We start from the raw sequence: 10,182 nt of genomic DNA on the forward strand, positions 1-10,182 counted from the left end.
ATTCCCAGCATCCCATATGGTCCCCTGAGCACTGCCAGAAGTAATTCCTGAGTGCAGAGCCAGGAGTGACCCAAAAAGCAAAAGCAAAAAAACAAAAAAACAGTATGACAGTTTTCAGCACAGCAGCCTGTATTTAAAAAAAAAGAAAGAAAAAGCAAAGAAAGACACAGATGCCACATCTATGTGGGGAAGTTTATATAGACCAAATCCCGGAAGGAGCTGCTGGCCGCGTCTCTGGCCTGTCAACAGCTGGATCAGGCGCCGTAAGCTTCTCTCACATGGAGAGACACGTCTGCGGGGTGGTTTAATTTTTCAGTCCCCACCCAGTCCCAAACGAGTGGATGTTTTAATTTTGTTGGGTGACCTTAAAAGTCACCTTTAAAAATAACTCTCCTGGCAACCAGAGCGGTAACAAAGTGTGAGGGGTTCTTGCCTTGCACGCAGCCAACCCAGGTTCAATCCCCGCCATTCCATTGGGTCCCTGGAGCCCGCCAGGAGTGCAGATCCAGGAGACAGCCCTGAGCACCGCCAGGTGTGGCCCCCAAATGCAAAGCCTGTCTGGTGATCAACATCTTGTGGTATTTATAAATGTGGATTGAGAGTGTGTTATATTTGAAACCTATATATTACAAGCCATGAGGCAGAGTGATAGTACAGCGGGGACAGCATTTGCCTTGCCTGCAGCCAACCGGGGTTCAGTCCCTGATACAGCGTATGGTCCCCTGAATCCCAGGAGTGATCCCTGTGTGTACCAGGGAACACACTGGGAACCAGGGAACCAGGAAAGCACTGCACTGCACTGTAGCACTGTCATCCCTTTTTTCACCGATTTGCTCGAGCGGGCACCAATAACGTCTCCATTGTGAGACTTGTTACTGTTTTTTGGCAGATCAAATATGCCATGGGTAGCTTGCCAGGCTCTGCAGTGCAGGCGGGATACTCTCAGTAGCTTGCCAGGCTCTCTGAGAGGGACAAAGGAATCGAACCCAGGTCTGCAACGTGCAAAGCAAACGCCCTACCCGCTGTGCTACTGCTCCAGTCCTGAGAGCCAGGAAAAGGGGGGAAAAAATGTGAGCCACCCCACAAAAAAAAAAAAATTATACATACACGTGTGTGTGTGTGTGTGTGTGTGTGTGTTTACTTGTTTTGGGGCCACATCCGGCAATGCGCAGGGATCACTCCTATTGGAATTCAGGGGACCATATGGAGTGCTGAGAATTGAACCCGGGGCTCCCACGTGACAAGCCCATGCTCCAGCCCTCTGTACTATCTTTCGGCTCCAAAGTCCAAATTCTGATGCCTGTGAAATGCTGGGTTGCAAGCGGACTGGCACAGGATTCAGCCCCCGCTCCTGAGTCCCGGGGCTGTTAGTGCGGACTACCCCAGGGCGGTGCCCTCGGACAGCACACAGGGCCAGACTCCCGGGAGGGCGCGCGCCGGAAGCCAGCAGCATTAACAACCTTGCCGCTTCCTGAGGCCGACAGGCTGCAGAAAGCCTGATCCGCTCTGTGCTTCTCCCGGGATAATGCAACTTGAAAGGTGGATAAAAGGGACATGAGCCACAGTACAGCGGGTAGGGCGTTTGTCTTGCACACGGCCGACCTGGGTTCAATCCGCAGCATCCCATATGGTCCCCGAAGCACTGCCAGGAGTAATTCCTGAGTGCAGAGTCAGGACAAACCCCTGAGCATCACTGGGTGTGACCCAAAAAGTGAAAAATAAAAAGAAAGGTGGGTAAAAGCTGGAGGATGTAGGTCTGTGGAAAGGTGCATGAAGTTCTGGGAGTGAGCGCGCGCGCGCGCACGCGCACACACACACACACACACACACACACACACACACAGAGCTCAAGAGTCATCTTCTATTTAGGGATCAGGTTTCTTTTTTCTTTGTTTAAAGATTTGGCAACCATACCCAGTGGTGCTCAGGACCATCGTGGCTGTGCCGGGGAATGCCAATGGGGTGCCAGGGATGGAACCAGGGTCAGCCACATGCAAGGCAAGTTCCCGAACCCCAGTGCTGTCTCTCCAACCTGGGAATCAGTCTTGTTTTGTTTTGCAGTTGGGGGCCCACGCCCAGCAGTGCTCAGGAGCTATTCCTGGCTCTGTGCTCCGGAGCGACCTCTGGTGGTACATCCTCGGCCCAGGCATGGAGGAGGGTGGGCTAAGGTCCCTGCGCTATCTCGCCAACAGCACCCTGCTTTCTTTTATGTCTGGTTTGGGTCACAGCCTGCAATGTTCGGGGCTTACTCCTGGCTCTGTGCTCAGGGATCACTGCTCTGTGCTCGGGGGACCCTGTGGGGTGCTGAGGAGCGAATCCAAGTCAGCCACCGTAAGGCCAGTACTTGAACCCTGTACGCCTCTCCAGGCTTCCCCTTTTCATTTCCATCCCTGATGTCTGGGGTCACATGCAGTGCCAGGGGTCACGCCCCGGACCTAACATATGCAAGGCATGTGCTCTACCACTTAAATCCAACCCCTGGCACAGACAGAGCTTTGGAAACAATGGCCATTATTCCTCCCCCCCCCCCCCCCCCGCTACCCCCTCACTTCCCCCTCCCCCTGAAATCATGTTCCACGGAAAACGTTTTTTCCATGTGGCTCATGCCAAGGGTGGGCTGGGACATCCATGACATCCTCTGCTGACATCCGTGGGGGCCAGGAGCCATTTTCCCGCTTTCCCTTGGGGCTGCTGTCTTCATCCGGACACGACAGACACGTATGGGTGCTAGGCAGGTGCTACCCCTCCCCTGCAGAGCACAGGCAGAGAGGGGCACTTCCCTACAACCCCTGGGGAACTACACCCCTCTGCTGTACACAGAATACCCACCTCCCGCCACGTGTAGCCTCAGCCGCCCGCCCCTGATGCCCACTCGTGGGTGTAGAAGGTTCAAACAGCACAGTGGGCTGGGCGCTCGCCCTGCTCGCAGCTGGCCTGGGTTCAATTCCCAGCACTGCGTCGGGTCCCTCGGGCCTCACCGGGAGTGATCCCTGAGCACTGTCAGGAGTCAGCCCTGAGCACAGTCTGGGGTGGCCCAAACACCCAAATAAAATAGTAAATACAAAACACTGCTAGAGAAGATTCTCAGAGAGCCCTGCCTGGGGCCAGGAGGGATGAGGGTCCAAGCCTGGATGGATTCTCTTTGCCTCGCATCACCTCTTCATTTCCAGGAGTTTCAGGGCGGGGGCTACAAGATCTGTCAGAATTATCCTGCAGGAACTTCTCAGGGAGCCTGGGAACCCCAGCTTCTGTGTTGTTTTTTTTTTTTTGGCTTTTTGGGTCACACCGGGCGATGCACAGGGGTTACTCCTGGCTCTGCACTCAGGAATTACCCCTGGCGGTGCTCAGGGGACCATATGGGATGCTGGGATTTGAACCCGGGTCGGCCGCGTGCAAGGCAAACGCCCTACCCACTGTGCTATCTCTCCAGCCCCCACCCCAGCTTCTTACTTCTGGTGAGAACAGACTAGGTATCAGCTGAGGAGGACACCCATTCCCCACAACTGACTTCACAGTTCAAGCCAGGTGGCCCTTCTGGAGGAGGTGAGGGCTGGGCTACAAAGACCCAGGTACAGTTTCTCCCTTAGCCCCCCCCAGGTTTTACAAGGGCTGGGGAGATAGTGCAGGGGTGAAGGCACTTGGCTGGCATGTGGCCAAGCCTCGTTCATTCCCCAGTACTGCCTAGGGTTTCCCAAGCACCACTAAAGTGTCCCCCAAACCCATAAAACAGAATGATCACTAAGCCGGTGAGACAGTCCGTGGGTTAGCGGACCCCCTGCCAGCTCCGGCACCACAGGACATGCTGCCAAGCACCAGCAGCACCATGTCCTCAGGGACGAGCACTAATCCACAGTTACAGGTTAACTGTACACACACACACACACACACACACACACACACACACACACACACACACACGTGATCTTTTCTGTGTTGTGTTTTGGAACCACACCGGCGATTCTCTGGGCTGACTCCTGGCTCGGTCCTCAGGGATCACTCATTGTGGCTCAGGGGACCCAAGCGGGTGCCGGAGCCACCAAGGTGGGCCACATGCGGGACAGGAGCCTTTCCCAGGGCAGCTCTGAGGTTGGTTTCCTCTCCCCGAGGCTTAAAGGCGTTTCTACAAAACCTTCCCACGCTCTCAGCCCCACCAAGTCTGTGCCAGCTGCTTCCCTCCCCAGACCGCAGCCGCGTACGCGCACACACTCACACTCACACACATACATACACACACGCTCCCACACACATAAACACATACATACTCATGCATACATATAAACACACTCTTGGCTTTCACACACACACACACATGCTCACACATACGCACACATGCTCTCACATATACAAGTACTTACACACATCAACACACATGCTCATACTCATATACACATGCTTTCACATTCACACAAATAAACACACATACACAATACTCTCACACACATACACATAAATATACATGCTCTCACACACATTCACATGTTCACATATACACACATGCTCACAAACACACATACACACATTCACACACATACATCACACACATACACACTCACGCTCACCCACACATTCACCCACACATGCACACACATGTGCACGCGCATGCGCACGCACTCACCCACACACACTGTTCCTGGTTTCACCCACTCCTGCCACCCCCAGGTACAAAGGCCTCCTTTGTCCCTTCTCACGCTTTTTCCCTGTTCTTACTGCCCAGATCCTGCCCGCCATAAGCTCACTGGACGCATGTGGGCCAGGGGCAGCGCCCGCAGGACACTCCCCACCTCCGGTTCCCCAGCCTGCCAAGTTGAGGGGGCTTGGTCCGGCCTGCCTAGCTGACTTCAACTCAGTCAATTTCAAGGCCTGGTGATCACATCACTGCCCACTGGCCCCCACTGCCCACCCCAGCAGGACCTCACGGCCACCAGGATTCCTCAGGTGCTGCTCCCCGGGACCTGGGGTGAGATCTCCAGACCAGAGACTGCTAGTCACTCTCAAAGGATGCACAGCATTGGGTCACTGGCAGGGTATGTCAATCCAGTATTGCTGGTACAGCAGCTTCAGGCAAGGAGGGGAAGGGGCTGCCCAGGGCAGGGAGGGTCCCAGTTTGTCTGTCTCTCTGTGGCCTCTGGAGGCCCTAGTGCCTGTGGGGAATGGCTGGGTAGACTCTGTTTTTGTCTCATTTTTAAGTGGTTTCCTGCCCCCTCCTCAAGACTACCACAGTTTCCAGGAAGTTGTTGGCTCACAAGAGGCCTGGGAGTCTCAAGCACGGCACCGTGTCCCCCTCGTCCCTGGGGACCCCTAAATACAGATCGACAAATAGCTGAGGGCCGGGACTCAGCCTCCTTAGGACCTTAGGCAGCAAAGTGGGGTGCAATTGTGTGGAGGGGGCCCAGGGGCCCAGGCCAAGACCACCCTCCGAGCTTGGGGCAAAGGGTTCTGGGAGAAATGGAAACCAGGTACCCCCACTTACTGGCAAAAGGCGGGGAAAGTTACTCAATTGTTTCCGGCTTCCTTCCTGCCCCCTCACCAGAGGCGCCTCGATTTCCGCCCTTCCAGTTGCCCAGAGAGACCCCATTTGCTCCCACCTCACCCTGTTCTGCCTCAGTTTCTCCAACTGCACAGAAACCCAGGCCGATACTTGTGTTAGTGGTGGTGGTGGTGGTTTTGTGGGGGGGTTGGGAGAGTCAAAGGAGGTGGACAAAGGAGCCTGGAAAAGGGGGTGGGGGGCTCCGCGGAGGTCGGGCCCGCCCTGGCCCCTTCCCCTGTCCTGGTCAGCCTCCTCCCCTCCCCCGCTGGCGCCTGAGACACCCAGATAACGGGACCTCCCGGTGGAGCATGCGCCGTGCAAACGGGTTCATCAGCCGGGCAGAGACCGCTGGGGTCTCCCGGGAAGGAACTGGGGACTCGGCTGCAGCCCCGGGCTGGCAAGCCCCTCGCGGGGCGCAAGGCGGGGGGTGCATCCGAAACACCCTGACATACACAGCTGCAGAGCGGGTGTTTACGGCCTCAGGGCTCCCTTCCCCCGCAAGTCCCGCGCCCCCGAGCTCAGCAGAGGTGGCCCCTACCGTAGGCTCCGTCCTTGCGCTCGTCCTCCATGGCCGCAGCGGGCGGCGGCGGCGCGACCCCAGCCCCGGCGGGCGGGCGGCTCGGCGGCTGCAGCGCCCCGCCCCGGACAGGCCCCGCCCCCGGTTACGCCTCTCGAGTCACGCCCAATGGGAGCCCGCGTTTGGTGGGGGCGGGGCTAGGAGGCGGGGCCAGGCGCGGGACTGGCCGGGTCTCCCACCTTTGTTTCCCCAGATGCCTTCCTAGCTCGTCGTGGCGTGTTTAGGGGGGCCGAGGAGCCGTGCAAACGTGCATCATTCCGCTATGGGTGTGTTTGCTTTGTGTTTTGGGTCACACCCGGCGGTGCTCACGGCTTGCTCCTGGCTCTGTGCTCAGGGGTCACTCCTGGCGGGGCTCAGGAGAAACCATATGGAAGCCTGGGGTTCCATATGGAATGCTGGGAATCAAACCCCAAACCCTGGTCCGCTGCAAGGCAGACGCCCTAGCAGCTGTCCTGTCGCTCCGACCCCCGTATCATTGCTCATTCGCCCCCTGGAGCCTGAGCGCCACCTGGATACTAGCGAACATCTAGCAAACAGACAAAAAAGATGTTTCTTCTTCATTGATTTTCTTGATTGATTTTCCCCATCGGGGATGGGAGAAGTGCAGTGGTGTGGAAGTGGATCCCCAGGACACAATACTCGGAGCTGGCACAAGTGCTTTGCGTACAGGAGCTCAGGGCTTAAGCCCAGCACCACAAAGAAAACAAAACTCAAAAATTGAAAACAAATTAGCTGGAAGATGGAAGTCAAACCTATTGACCCAGGGGCGGGAGCCCGGGAACAGGCTCAGGTGGTTTGATCAAAGGTGTCAAAGGCGCAAGACCCTGCGTTCGAACCTGAGCATCAAATGGTCTCTGTGCACTGTGGTAGGTGGCCCTGGCAGGCGCTAGGTGTGACCCATATAGCCTCAGGAGACAGCCTTGCAAAGGACAGAAATTACTAAATGCACCCATGTGGCAATATACACCCACCAGAATCAAGGGACGGGAACCAACTTCAGCTGAGAATCCAAGCTGACGCCACCACTAGGAAATGTCTTTTCTTTCTTTTTTGCTACCCCGGAGATAGAACCCAGAACCTCGGACATGCATGGACTCCAATGTTGCTTCCCTCATTGTGATAACTTCTCCCCCCCTTTTTTTTGGGGGGGTCAGTGAAAGGACCACATCTAATTCAACTTCTAGCACTGCATAGGGGTCCCCAAACCCCACCTGGTGTGATCTCTGAGCATAGAGACGGGAATAAGTCCTGAGCACCACCAGGTGTGGCCCAATCCCCCACCAATAATAATAGAAAAATAAAATTTAAAATAGCAGCTGGGGTTCAGGGAGATGATACAAAGGGTGAGCACTTGGAGGCTGGAGCAACAGCAGAGTGGGGAGGGCGTTTGCCTTGCACGTAGCCAACTTAGGTTTGGTCCCCAACATACCATAGGGTCCCCTGAGCACCGCCAGGAGTGATTCCTGAGTGCAGAGTCAGGAGTCAGCCCTGAGCATCGCTGGGTGTGACCCAAAAGCCAAAAAAGAAAAAAAAAAGCCAAAAAAAAAAAAAAAGGGTGAGCACTTTTTGTTTGTTTGTTTGTTTCTGGTTTGGGGGGTCACACCCAGCTGTGCTCAGAGCTTCATCCTGCCTGTGTGCTCAGGACTCACTCCTAGTCGGGGGCTTGGAGGTCCATATGTGGTGTCAGGAATGGAACTCGGGTCAACTGCTTATTGCATGTGGAAGCCTGGAGTGTGTGTGTGTGTGTGTGTGTGTGTGTGTGTGTGAGAGAGAGAGAGAGAGAGAGAGAGAGAGAGAGAGAGAGAGAGAGAGAAAGAGAGAGAGAGGGAGAGAGAGAGGGAGAGAGAGGGAAGAGAGAGGAGAGAGGGAGAGGAGAGAGGAGAGAGAGAGGATAGAGGGAGAGGAGAGAGAGGAGAGAGAGAGGAGAGAGGGAGAGGAGAGAGAGGAGAGAGAGAGGAGAGAGAGGAGAGAGAGGGGAGAGAGAGAGGAAAGAGGGAGAGGAGAGAGAGGAGAGAGAGAGGAGAGAGGGAGAGGAGAGAGAGGAGAGAGAGAGGAGAGAGAGACCCTGGGTTGTCTTTATAATACCAGGGAGTGGAGCGGGTGCCAAGAAGAAAAATGTAATCTAGGACTTTACAGCTCTCAGAGGAGCACCTGGGTCACTTGGGAAAGACCAGAAAGGGGAGGAGAGAGAGGGTCCTGACCCAGACCTAGAGTGGGAAATCCGAGGAAACCAGAGAGGTTTTCCTGGAGGAGGAGGAGAGCTGAGCTCTGACTATGGAGGAAGGAGGGTGCTGTGTGAGAGAAAGCAGAAAAGAGAGAGAGGAAGTGAAATGAGGGAAGTCAGCGAGTCTGGGGCAAGGGGTCAAGCCGGGGAAGCCATCTGCTACAGGGGTGCTGGCGGCAAAGGCAGTCAGGGAGAAGCTTTCACCAATGAAGAGAAAGAGGTGCCTGGGGGCAGGGCCTGGAGGGGTGACCCTTGGGAGGTTAGAGGAGAAACTGGGGCAGGGGCAGGGGCTCTGAGAGGGGGAGGTGACAGCAGGGGGAGGTGACAGCAGCAGGGCGGCTGAGCAGCGCTGCCCTGTTCCGGCTGGCTCATGAATATTTCAGCCAAACAGGCCTGGAATTTCAGACTCTGGGAGCCCTCAGCCAGGGCTTTTAGGTTTTGTTTATGTCCAAAACACATCTCCAGGGGCTGGAGCAATAGCACAGCGGGATAGGGCATTTGCCTTGCATGAGGTCGACCCAGGTTTGATTCCCAGCATCCCATATGGTCCCTGAGCACCGCCAGGAGTGATTTCTGAGTACATGAGCCAGGAGTAACCCTGTGCATCGCCGGGTGTGACCCAAAAAGAAAAAAAAAAAAAAAACATCTCCTTGGGGCTTCAGGAGAGGGGGCCCCTGGAAGGGACTCAAGGATGCCTGGACTGCAGCCCCCGCCGCCGCTGGAGGAGAAAACTACTCTGCTCTTTGCGGCAGAGCTGACATGCTGCATTACACTGAGCTTCAGGGACCCTGAGGTGACCCAGGTGGTGAGTGCACCTGCCTGTAAGCTCCAGGCTCTGGGCTCCCATGCACGCCCGCGCCCCCAGAGCACACTTAGCTGTGCCTGACAGTTCCCCTGCCCAGGGACCCCCCAACTTACATAAGGGATTTCCAACCCCCACTGAAACCCTGTGTGTGAGCCCCCAGTGATGAGAAAACAGGCTGATGGGTAGGCGAGGAGAGCCCAGGGCTTAGCATGCTCAGGCCTTCTTTATTTTTATTTTAGTTTTGGGGCCACACCCAGCAGTGCTCAGGGCTTATTTCCTGCCTCTTTGCTCAGGTATCTCTCCTGGCAGGGCTCAGGGGACCCTATGGGGTGCCAAAAATGAACCCCGCGCCTGCTGCATGCAAGGCAATCGCCCTTCCTGCTGCACTATGGCTCTGAGCCCAGCATAAATCTCTCTCTCTCTCTTTTTTTTTTTTTTTTTGACTTTTTTGGGTCACACCCAGCGTTGCACAGGGGTTACTCCTGGCCCATGCACCTGGCAGTGCTCGAAATTGATGCTGGGAATTGAACCCAGAACATTGACTTCCCTCATTTCACTTCACTCTTTCTTTTCTGCTTTCTCTCTCATCAATGGAACCCGGAATTGATGCATAAGGGATGCTGGAAATTGAACCCGGGTCGGCCATGTGCAAGGAAAACCATCTACCTGCTGTGCTATCACTCCAGCCCCAGCATAAATATCTCTTGTGTGAATCAGTGAATTGAGCAACTGGTGCTGTGCACTGGGGAGATGGACCTGAGGAGGATTAAGTCTCTGCCAACTGGGGCTCACATACCTGCAGGGGAGAGAAAATAGGAAGGAAGGAAGGAAGGAAGGAAGGAAGGAAGGAAGGAAGGAAGGAAGGAAGGAAGGAAGGAAGGAAGGAAGGAAGGAAGGAGGAAGAAAGGATGGAAGGATGTTTTGGATAAATAAATAAATGAAAGGCAGGAAGGCAGACTGGCTCTATGGATGGATGTCTGGAAGAAAGAATGGAGTGACAGGCAGTAGATGGGAGGAAATTATGGATGAATGAAGGGTTGGAGAGCAGA

The 10,182-nt window shown here is 55.3% G+C and overlaps 1 protein-coding gene across 2 annotated transcripts in view; it reads right to left on the reverse strand.

Annotated features, from left to right (window-relative positions):
* The window catches only part of SLC44A2 (solute carrier family 44 member 2), a 31,703-nt gene extending 25,522 nt beyond the window's left edge, over positions 1-6,181 (reverse strand). For both annotated transcript variants that reach the window (XM_055126540.1, XM_055126539.1), the window contains exon 1: positions 6,066-6,181. In XM_055126540.1, coding sequence (XP_054982515.1) covers positions 6,066-6,096 — 31 coding nt within the window. In that variant the 5' untranslated portion in view covers positions 6,097-6,181. The remainder of the gene's footprint in view (positions 1-6,065) is intronic.
* Between the last annotated feature and the right edge of the window lie 4,001 nt (positions 6,182-10,182).

The sequence above is a fragment of the Sorex araneus genome, chromosome 2 (assembly GCF_027595985.1).
Source record: "Sorex araneus isolate mSorAra2 chromosome 2, mSorAra2.pri, whole genome shotgun sequence".
NCBI classification, from domain to species: Eukaryota; Metazoa; Chordata; class Mammalia; order Eulipotyphla; family Soricidae; genus Sorex; species Sorex araneus.